The sequence below is a fragment of the Notolabrus celidotus genome, chromosome 23 (genome assembly GCF_009762535.1).
Source record: "Notolabrus celidotus isolate fNotCel1 chromosome 23, fNotCel1.pri, whole genome shotgun sequence".
Taxonomy (NCBI): domain Eukaryota; kingdom Metazoa; phylum Chordata; class Actinopteri; order Labriformes; family Labridae; genus Notolabrus; species Notolabrus celidotus.
In genome coordinates, this window is record NC_048294.1 from 13,915,353 (window position 1) to 13,937,546 (window position 22,194).

The 22,194-nt window shown below is 38.5% G+C and overlaps 1 protein-coding gene across 1 annotated transcript in view; it reads right to left on the reverse strand.

Moving 5' to 3' along the window:
• LOC117807151 (adhesion G protein-coupled receptor L3-like) overlaps positions 1 to 22,194 on the reverse strand; it is a 309,664-nt gene that overhangs the window by 3,886 nt on the left and 283,584 nt on the right. The window contains exons 19-23 of the mRNA XM_034676232.1: positions 21,764 to 21,855; positions 10,383 to 10,551; positions 9,020 to 9,145; positions 6,045 to 6,141; positions 1,465 to 1,590 (exon numbers count right to left, since the gene is read on the reverse strand). Of these exons, the coding sequence (XP_034532123.1) occupies positions 1,465 to 1,590; positions 6,045 to 6,141; positions 9,020 to 9,145; positions 10,383 to 10,551; positions 21,764 to 21,855 (610 nt within the window). The remainder of the gene's footprint in view (positions 1 to 1,464; positions 1,591 to 6,044; positions 6,142 to 9,019; positions 9,146 to 10,382; positions 10,552 to 21,763; positions 21,856 to 22,194) is intronic.

The window sequence follows — 22,194 nt, forward strand, 5'->3', positions numbered from 1 at the left end:
TTAGTTTGACTCCCATACTTGTCTCTCTGTAGGGCTCTTTTAGGGACAGCATGAGGGGAAGGAAAGAAGAAAACACAATAAGCATAACAGTGACAGGTAGAAAGAGAAATGTGCACAAACAGTATGCTGATGACGCATCAAGAAAATGTTTCTGGAATGCACTTTTTAAAGTCACCATGCAGATTTTGCAAGAACCACAACATATCTTTGAACAAATATAGAAAAAAACGACCTTTGATATATCTTATGGCAGAATCCTTGGGGTAAAACATGGCAGTGGTACTTGTGTGTCAAAAGTGCCAGTAAATCTTGAATGCATTAGCATTTTCATCCTTTCAGATATTTCTTTTACATCTATTGCAATGTAAGTGAATTACAGCCCTCTGTCACGAGCCCCAATGCAGCGCTTGTATTGCATACATAAATTATCCCCTGATCAAAGCTCTCTGGGAGTTTTTTTATCTCAGTTTTACACAAGTTTCTGAGTTTTACAGACTCGCAAAGTTACACAGCAGCCTCATATTGACTGCAGAGAGTTGAGATAAAATAATAACAGCTCTGCACAGAGAAAAATAGCACTAAAGCAGTCAGACTGATCCAAGAATAAAGTGGATTATTTGTTGGCTGATCAGACATGGTTTCTAATACTCAGATGGAATATCTTCTGCTGAGCGATAGACTAAAATCTATATTTTAGAGGAGAGAAACTACCACAAATCACTGCTAGATAATGTGTAATCAAATTCAGTAAATGTTACTTTATAATGTGGGGAGCACAGAACTTAATCAGTTTCACCTTTAAAAGAGAATTATAAGAAATGTAATTAATAGTATTCCCTATTTTTTGTTATTTTGACCATTCTTTTCCCTGCAATAAAGCTTTTGTTGTATTTTGATTTTCATTAAATTTGAGTCTAGATAATCTAACAGCAGCATAACAAGAAATAGAAATGCAGAGGCTAAAACAGAGAGACAAAGGGACGTGGCAAACAAGCTTCACTGACGACATTAGAGCACATTTATAATAAATGACTGGGGATGTATCCGGCTCACTGAGGGCACCCATTCTTTATCGTTTTTACAACATCTTTGGGCCAAACAGCCATGTCAGAGACTGAATTATGTAAACGAATTTCATGCCCTGAACAGAGTTGAGATACACCTCCAATGAAAATAAAAACCTCACAACAAAACCAACCTGTGATAAAACAACTTTGTTCAATGCTAATACACAACATCTAGAGCAGTGTTTTATTTTAATCAAAGCCCTGTAAAAACCCTCAAGGGGGAGCACTGGCTTTCCAGCTAAGTCAAAGTCCATTACTTTTAACACCCCAATCATAAAGTTTTTTTCTGTTCCTCAGCAGGAACAAAGATGTGCAGCCTCACAGTTTCTCCAGGACCAGACATGAAAAAAACACTGCCCTAGCCACAACATTAAAGAATGAAAAGAAGCTAGCACACCTTGTGTGTTGTACATGCCCAGAGGGTTGTTATAGACTGCCGATTCCCCAAGCAATGTATTATAGGGATTGTTAGTGCCATGAGGACGTAGGAGTGCATTAGGAATAAGATGGTTAGCCATAGCCCCTGGAGCAGCCAGAAAGAGACAGAGTGAGACAGAAAAAAGAGGGAGAGAACCCGAGTGTAGACAGAAATAGGTAGGAGGGGAAAGATAAAGCGAGATATAGACAGAGAGGAGGAGAAAGAACATACATATCAGTTGGGCAGATGCAGCTCAGCAATGAAAGCCATTAACATCCAAATGATCACATGATCATTAAGGTGAGAGGTTTGAGGCAGAGCTGAACTGACATGGCTAATGGGACCAATGGAAAGAGTGTTAACTGTTTTGTTAATGCCGGCCATTAGCGTTAAGCTAGTTTTGCTCCACATCCAGACAGCATACTCATGTTAGCAGACATAAATTACAAAAAAGCAAGGACAACAAAACACAGGTATTGCATTTCTGGACTGCAACAGGACAAAACACAGTAATAAAATAACTTTTTCTTAAAAGAATAAAGAGTTAAGTGTTTAAGGGTTATGTTAGGCTGATTGATAGCATGTTTTTTTTGGCCAACTGGCTAACCAGTTACATTAGTAACTGTGTGTTATTGCCAAAGACAATATTCATGACCATAATACACAATGTGTAATATGTTATAGAAAGTACAGAAAATGTGTAATGATTCACATCTGCCTGGAAGGGGTCCCAGGCTAGCCGAGTCACGAATGATGCTAGCCCCCATTAGCTAGTCTTTAGTGAAAAAGCCTAAAATTTTAAGTTGATTATTGAGAGTTCATGTCAGCTGTGCAGTTTAACTTTTCTTAATGGGAGAAAAAATAACAGTTCTTATCTTAGCTTTAAACTATAAAGCTAAAAAGTCATATTTCCAAGCTCATCGCTAACACATGCTAGGGTTATTATATTATTTAAAAGACTGCAAAAATACTGTCATAAATGTGAAAATTTATGTCAGCTAAAAAGCAGTTGTTGGAAGAATAACAATAGGTTTTATCTTACTTTTTTAACCCATAGAGCTAAGACGTTAACTACAAAGCTAACTGCTAACACATGCTAGTGGTTCTTTGCTGAATAAGCATTACATTTTTCTGACTTGTAAGCGCAAGAATACTACTTGAAATATAAAAGTAAACAACAGTTTTTATCTTAAGCAATAACTCATAATTCTAGCAAGTGTGATGATAACGATAAAAGGGTAATATTTGAAGTGGATGTTTCTGTGCAAAAGGGATGTTTGAAAAGACTGCAAGCTTAGCAGTAAAACATGCTCTTGTTGAATGGGGGAAAAAAAGACCTGGTCATATTTTCAACACACTACCTATGAGGCTAAAGCTGGCGTTAAGTACTAGCTGGCTACAGGCACAGGAACAGGCCAGTGAGTCTTGTTACCTACAAATCACCTTTAGCTGCCTAGAATTTTGAGGCCTACCTCTATGTTGTCAACTATGACATATTTCACCCCAATCATACACACATGCACACACATGCACACACACACACACACCATGAATTTTCATTAAAAACAAGTGAGATATCCTCATTAAACCATGATCTGTTAGAATTAAAGAACACCATTGCCCTATATATTGATTTAAGTGGTTAGTAATGAAGTTAATAATGAGGTTAAAAAAATGTTTTGGGGGATTTTTTGGGGTTCTGACACTTTTGGATAAATAAATATGCCCCGCATTACATTGACCCCGGAACATTATTGCTGTTCCTGAGAAACGATTAAACAGGAGGGTTAAGTAAGTATGTTGTACATAAATCCGCTACTATTTTACAAAGCCGTGCAGTGTGAGAATAAAAAGCTTGACCAGTATAGTGACAGATCATCAGAGGGGGACTAAGGCCGAGCAAACAGTCACTACTATTATTGCTTGTGGCGTTGCCAATCTTATGAGCTGAAGTGGTGTAATATTTCCCTTTCTCCAAAGAGCAAAGTTCAAGTATGGCCGAGACTCTTGTGTGCCTTTGCTGGAATAACCTCTGAATAAAGCGACATGTCCTCTCTTAAGCTGAGATGGTCATTACTTTGCCCCTGCCTCGCCTCCTCCGCACAAACAGAACAGAAGCTCATTTACTATTTATGCCATGCTTGTCCTCAGATTCTTGCTGCTAGGATCTCGCTGGGATGACTCATCAATTTCTACCACATTCAAAAGACCAAAGCAACCTTCACAGCCTGAGCCTTGTGATTAGCTTCAGATTCGAAGGCTGCAATCTTAAACCTGAATGGTGCAGATTCCCAGATGTTTGTTTTTTTCCTGGCTGTTGATACAAATAATTTATCTGAAAGTGCTTGAATACATTATGCTGAATATTAGATACAGTGGAAATATTTGTGACTGGCATTCATTTCCTGTTTACAAGATTTTTTAGACTCCTGTCAAAATGATATGATGTTATTATTTTTAAAGCAGCCTAATTCTAGAGGGTGATACGGGCATGTGCTCCCAGAGTGGGTAAACACCTTTTATCTGAGATACGAATACACAGCAATTAGTGGGTTTTTTTTCTAATACTCTGAATGTGTCTCACTAATGGAGAAATATTTTTTATTTCACCTTATGACTCCACCAAAAGTCCCAAAAGTTGCTGTTTGGGATCATCCCCACTGCAGGAGTGTTTTCTATCTTGAAAGATTCTGCCTAATGACATTTTGAATGAAACTGATTTATCCCAATCGTATAGTAGTGTTCAAATTTTGAGTTTCATTTTAGTATTAATTAGGCGTATTATAATTTAGCCTCGGAATCAGAATGCTGTTTTGATTTAAAAAAACAGTAATTTGTTGATGCTGCTGCTTGCCTTAATTACAGTGTATTCCATAAACACCAGCCCTCTTGTGAATTCTCCCCCCATTGACAGATCCCCCACTTATTGTGTCTGTGTGTGATAAATTGGACCGTTTCCAGAAGCCGCTCTGATTGCGGGCTACAATAATCCTGAATGCTGGGATAAAGATTGAACATGCAACGCTATCGAGCTGATTGCATGGCTGTGCTCTCGAGACGAGGCGCTGCAGGAGTGTCAGCTGCAAGCTCTCAGTCAGGAGTGCGTGTGTGTGTGTTTTTGTTTGAATGTGGAGGTGATGAGTGGAAAGGACAAATTAGCAGAAATATTCTCTCTTTAACGCATAATTCCTTAATAACAACACAGGAGCTGCCCTGGATGAGTGCGATGCTATGTGCATCTGTTTCTTATGATACTTGTGATGGCTGAAAACACTTCCTAACACACTCTTGAACTCTTACAAGAGCTGTCTCAATCAGATCCAGACTGGTAAGAAGCCAAGAGGAATAGAATTGCATTAATAATTTCTATCTCCGCCTTTGTCCTTTATGGAAGATCCATGTAGACTTTTCTTCAACTCCCGGCCTACCGCCCCAACTGCGCTTGGTTTAAGCCTGCGTCTGTTGATGGTGCTAAGCTGAGTGCCTAATTATTGAGATCTTGACACTTCCTCCCTGTGTCGAACATTAATCCATCATTGTAACTATGCATTAGCGTCTATGCGAGCAGGCGCCCAGAGCGAATTTAGAGAGAGGGAGAGCGGCGAGGAACTCGAGCCCTCCATCAAGAGATGCGATGAGTGGGGGAAGAGTGTCAGCGAGGGATGCCAGCCAGGACTTTTTTTTTTCCCACTTGATGTCAGAAGTAGTCTGGTATCTATTTTCTGTGAAACCTGAGAGACTCCGAAGTTAACTCTATTCACTGCGCTGCTGTCAAATGCATTATGGGGAAATACTTTTTATTAACGTGTTCCTGGGAGGCAACACTGAGCTGATTTTTGCTCTGTTATTCAGCACTTTTCCTGGGAGGAAGCCCAGTTTCAGTTCAAGGTTTTTGCATTAGGATTGCACCATGTTGCATCGCTTGACAGGAGGAAAAAAACACAAAGATACCTCTATCACGCTCTAGAGAAACACTTTGAAAAGCTAATCGATGAAGATATTTCAGAATGAAATTGTCGTAATGACAGTCCTCTTTTGTATTACATTAATTAAATTATTTTCGTTCACTCCTTTAAATGACTAGAGTAGAAATAACATGTCTATTCTTAAAAATAAGACACGTAACAAACAATTTCCTGCAACAGTATGACAACAGAGACAGGTTTTATCTTTCAATCAATAATTGTTTTTCATCAAAGCGTTCTCTTTCATCTAGGGCAAAATGGATGAGCACATGCAGCTATTTGAGAGATGCATTTCATTTCTCATTTTAAGAATTAGATCATTTTTGTTAACTACAAAACAAGTGGCAAAGTGCCTCTTCAGCTGGAAGTATTTTGTATCACTTTAAATGAGTTAAAATTAAAGTTTGAAGCTTCCCCTGTCAAAAAATGAATTGATGTTGTGTTATCAAATGGAAAAGAACTAAAGCTACAATTTCAGAGAAACACTGAAGTTCAGTGAAGAATGTTTTCATTGCATTAGTCATGAAGTCAAAGGTAAAGGCCCATCTTATTGTGGGGGTCATTCAAGTAAATATCTGCTGCGGGAGCAAGTACCTCTGTTGAGTGATGCGGAGCTGTTGATGTCACCGGTCATGAAAGAAGACTCTGACTGTTTTCTGACCGTGTCATTCCACATTCGGCGGATGCGGCTCTGCAAATAAAGAAAAAAAGAAGATGTCAAAACGCATCAGAATACTCGCTCTGAACAGCGTCAGCAGTATGGGTAAAAAGTGAAGAGATGTGCATTGAGGATAAGAGAAACTGATTGAAAATCAACAAAAAAAGATGCTACTAAGTATATTTCAAAAGTATTCTTTCACAATAGCCTACTTTTTTTTATTTCACTACAAGCTGAGACAGAACAAATACACCATCAAATATTTCATCCAGAACTAACCATGAAACATGTCAGCTGTGAGGAGAAGTAACCCCCAATTACAGATGAGCATTATTGCTGGGATAGGTGAAGTCAATAATGAAGTCATCATCCATGTTCTCCCAATCAGTGTCTCTGGTGCAAAGGCTCAATCCACGACGCCTCATCCTGGTTAATTATGATAGAGTCCCATGGGCTGTTGCACAAGCTAAGGGTTTGGATATCCAACCACAGAGCTGAATAAGTGCTATCCTGTGCTAGAGAGGCTTGGCAGAATTTAGGATTAATATATACTGCTGGTAGCTGCTTTAGTAACAGTGGGAAAAAAATAACGTGTGACATTCTTTAAGGTATTTTCAGTTATTCTTATAATGATATAACCTGGATTTTTTGAATGATTTAAAATAGTATAATAGTATTATAAATTATAGAGGTAAAATTTAATATGGAGGTCCTGATAGACAAGTTAGAAAAACAAAGTGGTGATTTTAACATAGCCTCAACTCAGGGTGCATTACACCATCTAAAGTGCCAAATACCTTGCTGACAACAAACTCAACCTTTTTTCTTTTTTTTTCCACTGATGAGAATAAGTGTCATTATATATAAATTACAGTACATTTAGGGTGCCAGTTTGCCTAGCTGTCTCTCTTCAGCTGTCCGACCTAACAAAGGCAATAATGCCTCAAGAAGTACAGTAAACCAAACACAGTATTGTGCTTCAACCTTGCCCTGGTGGTGTAAATGAGTATTACAGCAAAAATCTGTTGTGAACCCCAAATTCTGTTTTCCTTCTTTAATTTTTACAGATAAAATAAAAGTATCTGTAACTAAATTAAGTTCCACATGTTAAAAAGTTGCTCCGACTACAAATCTTCTTACACACAATTGTTCCTCTGTGTTAACAGGAACATTTTCCATACAATCTGCCAAAAGTGTTTTGTCTTCCAACATTATTATTCAACTTTTTGAAAAATCAGAATACTAACAGAAAGTTGAACCCAGTTGGTGGTGTTACTGAGAACTAAAAATTAAACAACATATCTTTTTATATTTCTTTGCAAATGGAAAAAAGGAGCTGAACAAAAGTTTCACTGGTGAAAAAAAGTGGCTCTAACAAAGAAACTACTCTAACAAAAATTGTTTTCCTCAGCTTGTTTACAATGAACATTTGGGATTTTTTTTTTACCACCAGCAGAAAACAAAATGTACCCACAGACCGTATGTTCATGTGATTCTGTTGATCATATATATAAAGAATATTGCATTATCTTTTTTCTTCCATCTGTTTCACACAAACATTTTTTTGATTATTTTGAATTGTATTATTTTATTATTTGATAAAATATTTAAAACAAGTTCACTTGTATAATTATAGAAAATAATTTAGCATAAACTTAGAAAATAAATCAGCATGAGTTTCTTTATGTTCTCTCTGACTTATAGCTCTATCATTATTCACTACAGCAGAATTCAAACATTAAATGACAAATAGCAATGAAATATGTTTTTGAAGGAAGCTATTTTCCCTTCACAAACTCATAATCATTGTCTCTGAAGGGTGTTATAAAAAAAATGCCCAAGCACAGGGTCTATGCTACAACCTCCCACTACAATGTCATTCCTGGCATCCTGGTGCCAACCCCAGGTGACACGCATCTCAAGTATTCTAACATACAGTGACACAGCTGATCTCATTAGCATATTGTATGTCATGTTGTCCTGAGCACTGGAGACACAGATGGGTTGAAAATGACTCTGCTGTTTTCCTGTGTTTTTTTGGACAGAGAAAATCTTGAACCGCTCGTCGCCAGCGGGTTGGAATGTACTCCGCTGATTACACATTCACTCCGAGTTAGCGATAAACAAACACGTCTTTCTGAGTGTTTCCATTCCTGTCTCTGCTCATATGGAGCCACTGAGCACGAGGTTAGAGTAGTCTTGTCAAAGCACTGTGTATAATTAAACACTTTGATCTGTATGCACAAACCAGCTTGTTCCGTGGGTTGCCACTGCATGCTTTGACTCCAAGGACTATTTATAATTGAACACTGGAAGCAAATCACTCTCTTTGGAATGAATGGATGTGATGTTCAATTATAGTGTATCATGGCAATTCAGCCTATACTTCATGTCAATGTGGGAGGAATGCATTAACAATTTACTTTACAAGAGACTTACCACATAGGCGCAGCATTCGCACATTTTGGCAGAGACAATTAAATCTGCATTTGTGTGAGCACTTCCTCACAAAACTGGAGCCGATACTGAAGTCAGTGTTGCTGTTCCAATGTGCAGCATGCTCCAGTGAGAATGAATTGCAGACTGACTGTATTTTGAGCCCTAGGCAGGCGCTACATTTCCCTGCTATCACTCCCAAACACATGCTGTACTTCCATGGAACCTGTCATACAGACCTACACAGTCACCTTTCCTCATTTGTTTCAAAACCAGGTGCATTTTTGTGTAACATCACCTGCAATTGAATTGTTGTCTTAGCTTCTAGCTTCACACATGGACTACCTGAAGATAAAGCACAGCCGTAATCCACAGCCTAACAAGTATTAATCTGTCCTGCTTTGCTACAGGGGATACTGTCAGCTGAATAGAATCCAAATTAAAAACAAAACATGGCATAAAAGCGTCCCACTACCTGTGATGCGGTAGAGTAACGTCCTGGTGCACGGGAGGCGGTGCCTTTTCCAGAGCCGATGGAGCTGTCCACGCTTTTGCCGCTGCAGCAGTGAGTACGCAGACATTTTCCATACTCTTTACGCACCTTAGGAAAAAAAGCAAAGGAAGAGCACATACATGTCAACAGTTTAACAAATCCAAGCATAGTTTCAGATTATTTCATACATGCATTGCTAAAGCATTTATTACAGCCTTTCGGCACTTTAATACACAGTAATAGTGAATGTTATAACCACAGTTGTGCAGCTTTAAACAGAATGTTCATCATCTGAGTCAGAGACAGAGGAGATAGCAGAACCCTGTCATATAAAGAAATACTAATTTCCATTCGTCCTTGGATCATGAGTTGCAAAATGCATTGCTATCCATATCATAGCTAGAAATTAGCATATAATGTTGCAATGTTGCAATGTTAGTTGCAATGCCTCTATTTGTTCAATAAGCTATGAATGCAATGATTTTACTATACATAGCTCGGTGGCATTACCTAGTGATATAATTTTACTCCCTTCCTTCGATAGTCCTACCCACCTAAAAAATGACATCATCAGAGAACTAAATTCTGGCAGCCCAAAAATCGGCAACTGCAGCGAGACTCAGAACCAAGCAGCCATTAGTAACCACTCCCCTGCAGTTAATTATCACTTGTAGACCACACTTATGGCTCGTTTCCACCAAGAGGTCTGGTATGGATCAGTAGAGTTTGGTACGGGTCGGATCGGTAATGCCTGATCCTGTTTGCGTTTCCACAGCCAACCGTGCCCTACTTGGTGGGTGGCGTGTAAGCTGGATGCCGGTAGCTGCGTCAGCTACGTAATAGCGTGACGTCATGGCAGCGCGACACAGTGTACCCCGCTAATAAATGCAACGAAGAAGAAAAACGCAAGGAAAGTCTGCACCTCCGCGGTAGACCATGGAACGCTGTTTCTTGACGCCATTTTCCAAACAAAAAAAGTTAACTTCCCAAAGTCCATTGGAGATTTAAGGGTTGACCTTCATGCTGATGTTCTTGTTTGCTTCTGCAGCTCATACAGAGCCTTCAATATTGATTTCAGTCTGTTTCATCAACTAGCTAAGCATCCCCACAGGAGCTTTAATTGTAAAATAAATGTGCATATTTTAGCTGGCTTTATTCAAAATCAATATCAGAAAGTTTTTAATTAGAATTTACTATCTTACAAAACTAAATTTTATTACTTGTAGAGGGGTATTTTTAATTGACTAAGACTCTTTAAAGTTAAAAGGTTACCATGTTTGGCTTTACTGTTGTTTGAAATCTGCCAATCATATCACAATACCACCAGCACACATTGAGTCCTTACCTTCTTTTGCAGCACACAGTGGAAGATGAAGATGAACATTCCCTGCAGGGAGTTGAAGATGGTGAACAGGTAGGCCATGACCACCGTGCTCTCGTTGACATACATCAGGCCAAAGGCCCAAGTCAGGCCCAGCAGGCATAGTAGCGCTATGGCCCCAATCACCCATGATCTGGAACATACACAAACAGCCATCTTAGAAACCATTTCACAAAGTAGAAATGCTCAAAACTGTTTGAAAAGTGCTTTTGACCTAAGGAGAAAGGGTGTAATTTGTGCCAATACAATATTTTGTGAGAAAAGATGGAGGTATGAATTATTTAAAAGTCTAGCTGCGTGTTCTAACTGAAATCAAAATATCCTAAAGAAATCAGTTCAAAGTGTTATTCAGTCCACTTTGGAAATTGGTTTTCCTTTGAGAGGGGAAAAAGTCACAAAGCAAATGAGAGAGGGAAAGAAATTTATGAGGTTTGACAATGGATTTCATCTTCATTTTCAGATTCCTGACTTGTCTTCGTTACCTTTTCCTTCCCTTATTTGAACTCTTTCAAGCGATGTCACAGACTATTTGAAAAGCCATAAATTATCATAAAACTGCAGAGTCATATATAAGATAATGGAGGTCTGTATAAATGTGAGGATAACAAGTATGGTGTTTTCATTAGAAGACTATTTACATGAGTACATTACATGTTGGACTCCATTACCTGAGGGCTGGGGAATGTGGCCTGTAAACTCTTTCTCAATCTGAAAGGTTGAACGCAGATAAATGACCTTAGGGAAGGCAGAGACTATTAAGAATGAAGGGCTCTGTCTTTATACCGCACAGACAAGTGGCATTTTTTCTTCACCTGCACCCTTTTGGTATTTTGGTTACTCCCTTTGCGCCGTGGAAGGCGAAGTGGAGTCAAGATTAATATCTGGTTCTCACTAGCATATGTCATCCACAACAGCCTGCTGGTGTGAAGACCTTCCCTTTGAGTTGATCAAATGCCTTAATGGCTGTCTGAGGAAGGCGCTTATGTTTTCACTTTGAGGCCTGTCACTTGGGTGGCACGAATTGTCAAAGCACAATACCTCATGTAACAATTAACAGGTAACTTTGATGGAGTATTGTATCAACGACGCCTGAGTGTTGAAAATAATGACTGACTCTGCCACTTTTGTCCATGTCAGGTTTAACCATTTAACAAGCTGATTCTAGTCAACCTAGTCAATTCTAGTCAGCAGCCATCAAAACAAGAATAATGGCTGGCTGGTTGAGTGACAAAACCTTTTCATACTTTCTGTTTCGCTTCTAATTTATTTTGTGCAACATTTTGGCACAAAGTTCTTAAGAAGTGCAACTTTTCTCTCTGTCGAGGTGATGATATTACTTTAATGTTACTGTAAAAGTGGGTATTCTGAGGACTATTGAAATACTTTCAAATGTATATTTACAGCATTTAAAAAAGTTTAGTGCCCTGTTTAATGCACTTCAAATACATTCTAAGGAAAACATTTGCATAACCAATAGCACATGTATTTCAAAGTATTTCTTTATTTGTAGATGATGATGTAGTGTTTATCTGTAAATGCAGAATTTCAATTGTAGACTCAACTTCAATGGGATTCATGTATACTGCATTTAAAACAGCTATTACTGTAAAACCCAAGAAAAACCTCCTTTAGATGTGCACCTTTGTTTTTTTTTGCAGATGATAAGGTATGGGTTATTACAGCACTGTAAATTGCATATGTAGTGCATTAAAAAACACTGCAATGACTCTTAATCTGATAGAGATCTTATTAGTATGTACAACTTCTCTGTCTTTTCAGATCATGAGATCATATTTATCTGTAAAGGCAGATATTTTGTGGTATACTAGAGTTCCTTAGAATGCATGTGTAAAGCATTGAAAACAGCGCAATGTGGATTTAAAAGTGACTAAGACCCTCCTTGGAATGTCTGTCATTGCTAAAGATTACTGAATGCATGTTTGTGGTATCTAAAACTAGCCAAATATGACTTAATATACAAGAGGAACATATTCCTTGGTTGCATATTTGAGAAGCATTGTTTGAACAATGGGACATGCTAAGTGCAATAATACAATGTTTTTCAGTTAAACTACTTTTCTTGCTGGTTTCACTTTGGCACTACGCTTGTGGCTTTCACTTTTTGTGAGGCGTACCGCACCATAAAAAGTAAATATTAATTCATATTAGCCATCATTGACATGGATGTCATGTGTTCTATTATAAAATCCAAGGAGTATATTAGGTTGATGGTTTCAACTATATTTTTCCATTATTTTTAAACAGCATTGTGACTTTTTCTAACAGCTATGTGCCAGTTTTATTATTAAAATTCCTTCTTTGGAAGTACTAGTATTACATTTAGTTTCCTATTTGACAGTTTTATGATAATCGTAATGTATTTAAAATTCACTTGATCTGTTTCGGCACATTTAATGACAACATAAGATGCCCAGTCCTCCACTACCAATGTTACCCTCAGTTTGAAATGTTCGCTCTGCACTGTCATTTCATTCATAAATGTACTGCTGTTGTATGCAGATTTGAACTTGCAATTGTAGCTGCCATATCTACTTTATATGACTAATATTTCTTTACAGTGCACTTTGAGGATACAGGTGTGATTTAAAACTAATCTTGCTTGTCACATCTGTAGGCCATGTATATCTTAGACAGGAGTGCTGTGTGCACATTAATGCAGTCTTCGACATGACTGAGCACTTCACCATAAATCATGTTAATGACTCAGAGAGACCGGTAGATGGACTTGGATGCAGGTCTGCTGATATGGAGGAATGATGAAAGATGGCATTATGGGAAAAAAGGCCCTTCTTATTTTGGCTTACTTGATCTCTGGTTCATAATCCTGATAGCTGAGCAACACAAATAGAATAACAAAAAGAAAGAGGCAGAAATAAATCAAATCACGAAACAATGGAGTGGATGTGTAATCCAAAATGTGTGGCCAAACAGAAAATGTACAAATTTAGACATCAAGGGGGAAACAATACACAAAAAGAGAAAGAAAAGGGATTACTTTTTAGCAAGGGGATCAAAGCTACATTCACAGCATCAACATCCAAACATCAAGGGTAGACATTCATACATTTTTGGAAGGGATTTGTTGGCGAATCACAGCTGATCATCATAATTATCTCAGTTCGCACAAGTATCAAGCTCCACTCATAAATGCTGGCAGACCTCCGGATTTAAGCCGTTATAAATGGGCCAGGTGTGCGGCGAAATAAATGATTTATGAATTCACCCGGGCAACCATTAAACATAATTTTCCCAGGGCTGTCTTAATGACCTGGTGGGAGAGGTACTTCATCAAGGTGATTGCCCCTGGAATGGACACAGAAACACAAGCAGTGGGCACAAAGGGAACTAAATATTGTCCTCTAACTTGTGGCAGTTTTTGCTCCACAAAAAAGAAAAGCAGTGGAAGATAGAAACGCGAGAGGTCATAAGAAACGCATCCAGGACGACAGGATATGAAGAGGCTATGACTCATATCAGGCAGGGCTTATCTTCTTCTGGAGTTATCAGATAAATATGGGGATGAATTTGAGAGCAGCATGGAAGGAGCCTGGAGGCACAAACTTCTGAGACTGCATAACAGTCACTGAAAAGCAGAACAGATCTCTTACAAATGAAGAGGGGGCATTTCAGTTGAGCTTTTATCCCGTCTGGACTACTGCTGCTTGAAATCTACTTATACAATAAAAGTTGGGGGAATCTCTTTGTTTAAATTTATGGATTCCTAAAGTTAAAAACTGTCCATGAAAAATCAAATATTTGGCAAGACAAATCAAGTTATTTGAAAATAAAGCAGCAAAGTAAATATACTTTAGCCCACTTTAGCTTACTTGTCATAAAACCACAGGTCCATCTCAGATGCTGTACAAAGAAATGGACAATATGACAGCTTCCCAAAAGGGAAGCCAAAACAATTGGAGCTCTTCACACTAAAGCTAGGCTCAATGAAAACCTGTAGACGCTGTGAGGACAGTGAATAACTCAAATCAAATTCTGATTATAGACACCATTTTTTAAAAAAGGAGAAAAAGACGAATTACATCTATCTTATAGTAAAGCCAAAACATTTGGAGTGCCCCCTACTAACTGGCTGCAGCAAAGGTAATAAAGCCATAACACTGTGTGGAGACACAGACATCACTGCAGCTCCCAAGGAGTAAAATAATTAAACTCCCCTTTGTGACTGGCTACGGCGTAGGTCTTAAAGCCTACCTCCTCCATGGAAACAGATGGGACATGGGTCAAACTTTAAAATCAAAATACAAGTAAAATAAATTATTCTAAAATGCTGTTTATTTTATAATAGTTAATTCTTACCATGGTGTTATACCTGAGTGTTAATTTTTCTGTTATACATAGTTTAAATAAAATGTTTTATTTGATGCTATAAAAAAGGTGATTTCCAATGTGCAGACAATCTCTGAAATTTTATGTGAGAAGATGTGAGCGCCATTTGCAGGGGGTATTTTGGCTTCACTTTTGAACAGTGCAAGAAGATGGAGTTGTGTCATCAGTCTTTATATACAGTCAATAGTACATCTGAATTGTGCATCTATATATCAATAGAATATCCATCCATTTTTGGCTGCAGCATACCACTCTTAGGCTTTAAAAGCACTAAAGAGAGAGAGGAAAGCTAATCATCGAGAAGAAACGCCCAAATTGAGCCATTACAGGCCAAGCACTACTTCAGATTGTGGCATCAAATTACCTCCAATTTCCTTCAAAATGGCTTAATTTGCAGGGGTGCCATTCCTTGCAATGTCACAGATCATTTATGTATGAAATAGCAATTGGTCAATTTAGCCTGTTTTAAATCTGTATATTGTCATTTATTGGCTGTGTCAGGAAGAAAAGAGGAAGTGCTGTGATCTACCACATAGTGTGTTTATTATTTAACCAAAGGTATGCTTAAGATGCTAATCACCTCAAAGACTTCAAAAGTGTCAGATCAGATGCAGGGAGAGACATTTTTATTATCTTTGACATCATTTTTCTGCATTTTTGATTTGAAGTTTATTATCTGGAATGATGGGAAGTACTGCAAGTCGAAATTTATGTCTTATGCTGAAAATGTTCAATCCATCATTTTTTAAATATACCGCACTCAGAGCAAGTTTGGTATTTAGAGTCACAATGATAAAAAGTCATGTTTTTATCCATGAATCACAGCGCGGTGGCAGCTGCTGTCTCCATTATGGGGGGTGGAGGAGGGAAGAAAACACATCAAACACAATATCAATTCTACTCTACACCCTCGACTAAGAAGCATTGCGTCTTACCAGTGCCATTCTACAATAATACATCCATCATAATAACGGTAGCTAAAATGAAGAAAGAGGGGGAAATTGGGAGGTGAAAAAAAAAAGAAAGATGTTAAAGATAAACACAGCATAAGATAAAAAAAAGGCTGGAGTGCTAATCAAAAGAGGAAATGCAGGGAGGGAGAGAGAGAAAGATACACAGTGAAAGAGAGATGAAACATCCATGTTAAAACAAAGCAGCGTGATGAAATCAGAACAAAAAACGTGACATCGAAACATAAATGGGAACCAAATGGCAGAAAGATAAAAGAGAAGAAGGCACACCTCATTACACTAAGCTAGAACAACTTAATTAACCTGTGCCATCGTCAGCATCAAACCAGTTCACCTTGATAAATTACAGGAAGCACAAATGGAAGTTAGGTATAAATATAGTTAAGAATGTCTATGTTTTGGTGCTATTTTACAGCAATCCATGATACAACTGCAAAATATTACCTTCTTTTCCATCATACTCACCTTTTCAACTCATCCATGATGAAACAAAAGCATTAGTTTAAAGCAAACGGCTAGTTTTCAAAATGTGCTTGTGCAGCCGTGCGTTGAGAAATGGGTCTCGACTTAAAAACTGTGTCAGATGAATGAGGGCTGACAAAAGCAGCGAAGCTACGCATTCATTTCCAATGGTCATCTGAAACATTGCAGACTGTTGGGAAAGTCAGTCGGAGTCGAGGTCAGACGGTCAGCTCTCAGCTACATTATAGGAGGCTGGTGTAATCAATCATAGACACAGACAACTGCAGCAGTCAATATCTTTCTGCAGAACAAACTACACAATGGCTCTTGTGGTATAAGAGATGGGCATTGTATAAATGGACTTGTTCCTGCTAACACTGTTTTGAGTTTTTGCTTAGTTGGAGGTCTCAATCTGAATCTCAGTGCTCTACTAAAGAACATTTTTCTACACTAGGCTGAAAAAGCTGATCCAGGAGTTGCAAGTGGTTGCCTGTGCAAAAGCAGCAACCTCCAGTGATGAAAAATGAAGAAAAAGCAGAAGTACAACAAATGCAAAAAACTGCAGCCTCAAGTGTCCACTTGAGGCTGGTTCCAAAAGCAATGGAAGTCCCATTAACACCCATTCTAAAGCACCCATTTTTGCAGCTGAATTTAATATGTTTACAGCAAGGTACAAAAAATTGTTGATGGTCTTAATAGTCCATCTCTATATATTCATATACACAGTAAAACTTAGGTCTTCATCAGGGCTCATTTCAAATATCCATTGCCATATAAAATAAAGGGTTTTTACTTCTGCACAAATTGTTTCTTGGAGGAAAGCAACAGTTTTTAATAAGTTCTCTTTTTACCCATTAATTGCCCTTTCAGAAGATTTAATAAGCCTAGCTGTGGATGTAGAATTGAATAGAATAGCCTTTATTTGTCATTGTCAGGTGTACAATAAAATTAGAAGCGCTGCTCCTGAAGGTGCATGAGATAAATATAAATACAATAAAAACAGGTAGAAAATAGGTATAAAAGAGAATATAAATACTGTAATAATATAAAACAACATGTGATTTGAACAACCATAAACGCTTAAATGCTATTATTTCATTGGCTTTGCATCATTTCAACCTGAGAATACAGGATCTATTGATGTGAGACAAGATTTTGTGTATCGAAATTCTTCTTGCCTAACTCCATGAAAAATGGAAGGTATGACATCTACCCAGAAGCTGAAACATTTAGAGCTCCCCCTGGTGACTGGCTGTAGTATAGGTCACACCAGGACATTATATCACTGCCTGCCATGGCAGTATGTTGGCCTCATTTTTTTTTTTTACAACAGTAGGAGATTGAGGCACATTGTCCGTAATGAATCAATGGTTCTGGTCTGTGTTTTCAGTGCAAATGGTAATGTCAATATTTAGCATTCACTGGAACACTGGAAGCAGATGGATTCACCCAAATTACAATCCCCGGGCCCATCTAATGCCTATTTACCTTTTACGTATGTCTTTTAACACCCAGCTGTATGCAAGTGCAAGGTGATAATCCCCTGTTAGATATTGTTTCTGAACGCTTCATCCATTTTTGTTTGTGACTGTAAAAAATGCCAAGGCCCAGAAATATAAGTCTCGGTCAAAAAACTTTAACGCTAACTGCTGACACCTGGCAACACCAGAGCCCAGAAAAAAAGTCTGCTGTAGCTCCCAGTGACTTTACCGAAGGTGAAGGGTTCAGAGACTGCTTGGTGACCTTAAAATCTTAAATAAAATTCATTTCTTTTTGAGAAGCACTTGGTAAGTTTGAACTGATGACACCAAGCCTGATCCAAAAGGGCAGCTTGACTTGGATGAAGTCCTTGAAAACGTTTCACCTCTTATCTAAAAGGCTTCTTCAGTTCTGGTGGATGTATCTTGAAATATCATCCTCCATGAGTTATAAGAATGCTAACAGTAGTAGTGTTTGAACAGTAGCTGCTAACAGGGCTGTTGACCTAGTTTCTCCTGAAGTTGTGAACATCCTGAGCCGTAGGTGAGTCGTTAGGGTTGTCGTTACCGAGGCAGACGTGCAACTTAGTTCAAAGGCTGAAAACAAAACTCTGAAAACTTTTAAGTTTCTCTGAAGCAGAACATCATTAAACGCCTCCCTCCTTCTTCATGTCTGTTGGAGTTGACTGTAATGTGGAGACCAGTCACACTTTGGTCTTGCTCAAAGCAGCACTTAAACACCCTGCTTTTGCTCTGGAACATCCAGCAGTGAATTTGTGATGGGAAAAACACATCAGCACAGTACAGTCTGACACGGCCCAGCTAAAGCAAGCTATATCATGCTTGCAGAAGATTGTTTTTTTATGTATCACTGTGCTGAGAGGAGCAGGGCAGACAGGGCCAATGTGCTGAGACACAGCCAGTGATGTGATGCCACATACAAAAAAACCAAAAAGAAAAAAACAGCCAGAATGTCGGCCATAAAGGAGACTAATGTGTCCTGAGTGGCTTAAAAGAAAAAAAAACATGGCAGACAGCAAAAACAGAGCACGGGCCCTTATCAATCATAGCAAACAGGCAGCAAAACAACTTTACACCATCTGTGGAAGGAGTCTGCCCTGACACCAGGTAGCTGGGGCTTACGTCAAAGACAGTGACCGAAAAAGCTGTGTCATCCTTCAGAGTAAAAGACATGAAACAAACTTCAGAAACTTTTTTTTTTTACCCCCCAGTCTCAGACTTATGGGAGAAACTTTTCAAGTATAGCAGACCAGCCAATGTAGTTAAACCTCTAGAGTTTAATGCATGGATGATTAAATAAAAAATCTAAAGCTTTAGTACTTATAGCTCCAGTAATCAATATCTTTATAGTTGCAATGGATCGCATGTCTTCTTGGATGTGAACGAGGTCACTCATAGCCCCACAGCGCTAATTCAGCTGCCCCCCAAATGACTAAAATAATCAATTAATGTTAAAAGATTATTGCTTGTTCCATTATAGAATCAATCATAGTGAACATATAGCCTTCACTCCAATCATTGCAGTCAATTTACATCACTGTGAGTGGTTATTTTTAAAGACTGTATCTTAAGAGTATCTTAAAACTCTCATGTAACTGTGATGGATTACACAACCAAAGCAATGATGAAAATCAACTAACTGATTTTGTTTGATATTGAAATGAGTGAAAACTTGGGAAGCATAAAAATGTATCAGAATCCTGGAAAAAAAATGTTGTAAATATAGCCAAACCATATTACACTCAAAAATATCTAATCTATGGCAAAGCTACACTTCCATACAAACCTTTTGTGTGAAAACCTGCCATCTAAGCAAAACTGAAATATGTATTGTTTTTCTGTTAATATGCATGTCCATCATGTCACTCATCAGCTATCACCTGACAACTACTGTATTCAGTGGGTACGGAAAGAATTCAGACCCCTTCACTTTTTTTTTTTTTACATTTTGTTATGTTACAGCCTTATTCCAAAATGGATTAAATTTCATTTTTCCCTCATCAATCTCCACACAATACCCCATAATGACAAAGTGAAAAATGTTTTGTAGAAATTTTGGCAAATTAATTGAAAATAAAACACTCAAATATCGCATGTGCTTAAGTATTCAGACCCTTTGTTTTGAAACTCAAAATAGAGCTCAGGTGCATCCTGTTTCCTCTGACCATCCTTGAAATGCTCCCACAATCCAGGTGTGCTAAGCTTGTAGCATCTTACCTTAGAAGACTGGAGGCTCTAACCCTTTCCAAAGGTGCTTCAACCGAGTATTGAGTAAAGAGTCTGAATACTTATGCACATGCGATATTTGATTGTCCATCCATCCATCCATCTTCTTCGTTTTAATTAATTTGCAAACATTTCTACAAAACATTTTTCACTTTGTCATTATAGGGTATTGTGTGTAGAATGTTGAGGGAAAACAATAATTTAATCCATTTTGGAATAAGGTTGCAACAGGACAAAATGTAAAAAAAAGTGAAGGGGTCTGAATACTTTCCATACCCACTGTATGTGCCTCTAGGGTTGATGGCAAACTTCTACATAATTCTCATGTAGCCAAAATGAGCAATTCACAACTTAAAGCCAAGACCTCCTTAACCGTTCCCTGCATTGTTTACAGTTCAATTAGTAACTTAAGACCAAGTGACAATGTGTTAGGAAGCAAAATTTGCTAAACAAACACTTTGATTACTTGGCCCAAAACATCCCCAAAATAGTGTCCATCTATCTGTTTCAGGGAAATCTCAGTTTCATTGTTAATAGTGAGCAACACAGAGACTTCACTCTGGCTTACTTCAGGGATAGGAACCTGAAAAAGAAACTGACTTTCTTGTGACTTCCTTGCAAAAAAATAGGTCTTAAGTTTGCCAAAATAACAACATCATGATGAAGTTTGTAAAAAGTCAGGGTCTGTCCTTGAGAGGAAAAGAAAACAATCTTTGAAGTGCTTGTTTGTTGGGGTCAAGGCTCTGGCTGCAGTCATTGAGCCATCAACCTTTGGCCCTAGCACTTTGATTCATGTCTGCCCCAGCTCTCTCTCCCCATGTTCCCTGTCCCTCGAAAGCTGTCCTCTCTGGTAAAGGTAAAAAGGCCAAAAACAAATCATAAAAAATAAACAGGGTGTTTGTTGAATGGAGTTTGGATTGTCAGCTGCACTTGCATGGAGGTATCTTACAGAGTAAAATAAATTGTCGTCAGATTACTGCAGATGGTTAGAATGTTGTAATAGAGAATCTTGTTCTGCCTGTTTTTGCTCTCCACACTGGAATGTTTTTTTCTGGCTCATATCCGCCCTTCTTGTCTCACAACATTGCATAGGGAACCAGTTAACTCTGTCATTATTGTAATTTGCATAACCACTCATTCACGAGACATTATCCTTATTATCAGTACATCTAAGTATTTAAACTTTTACGTCCAATCGAGAAAAACTTGGCATCTGAGTTTTTCAGTCTTTCTTGTCCCTTTAGGTTTGTTATTATCTGACAGCAACCAGGCACAGAACACACACACACACAGGTTATGAATATTCATTGTCGCCGTGTTGACACCAAGATAACAGCAGGTCAGGTCTGTCAGATTGTCCCCTGGCCTTTTTCCCCCCTCACAGACAACAACAGATAATGAAAGAGACGCAACAGCATATCTGTTTGATTTTAACCCTGTCTGACACAACCTTTCAATGTAATGGGAGGCGCTTACCTTGCAGGCTCAGACTCCCGGACCCTTGGGTTGTGTGTTCACAACCTTAAGTGCTTTTAATGAGGTTTTCAAAATATCAAAGGGGAAGTCGAGACGGTGCGAAAAAAGTTCAGGAACACTTCCGTGAATACAGAGTGCAAACCAAAATGTTGCTCTTTAAGAGGGGATGCATAAAGGGGAAGGAAACAGGAGGCTTAAACTGACTCACAGTAGACACAATTCAGCTGTAAGAGCGAGCCCGTCACACTCATTTTGAAACATTCTTCCCATCTGTAACAAAAACGTCAAAGTGGGTGCTATTTCTGGATGGCTTTAATGGCTATCTGGGTGATCTGAGTGCTCTTACTTGATGTTGTCCAGGCAACCGGAGTCTGGTTTCAAGATGGCTGTGTGATGGAACATCTTGTAGAGAGCGATGCCCAGGAAGATCACATTGAGCTGAGATTCGGAGAGAGAAGAGAAATCAGGGAGAGAGAGAAAGAGAGAGGGATGAAGATTGTATGTTTCGTGTTTCACTTCAATTCATTTTAAATCAGAGCACTTTGTCGCACAAAGCTGGAACGCCACAGCCCCCCGACTTGGTTTCCCACTTTGCCAAACAGAGCGCAAAATCCTGTGAAACCTCTGTGGCGCTACGACAGACTAAACAGGGGGAACGGTGAGACAAGACAGCTGCATACTTGTATGAGGGAGCCTTTCCATCTGACTTAGTCACACTTGTCTCATCATATTCACACTTAGAGGCAACCACAGGGAATAACTGTCACCGCTGCTGCT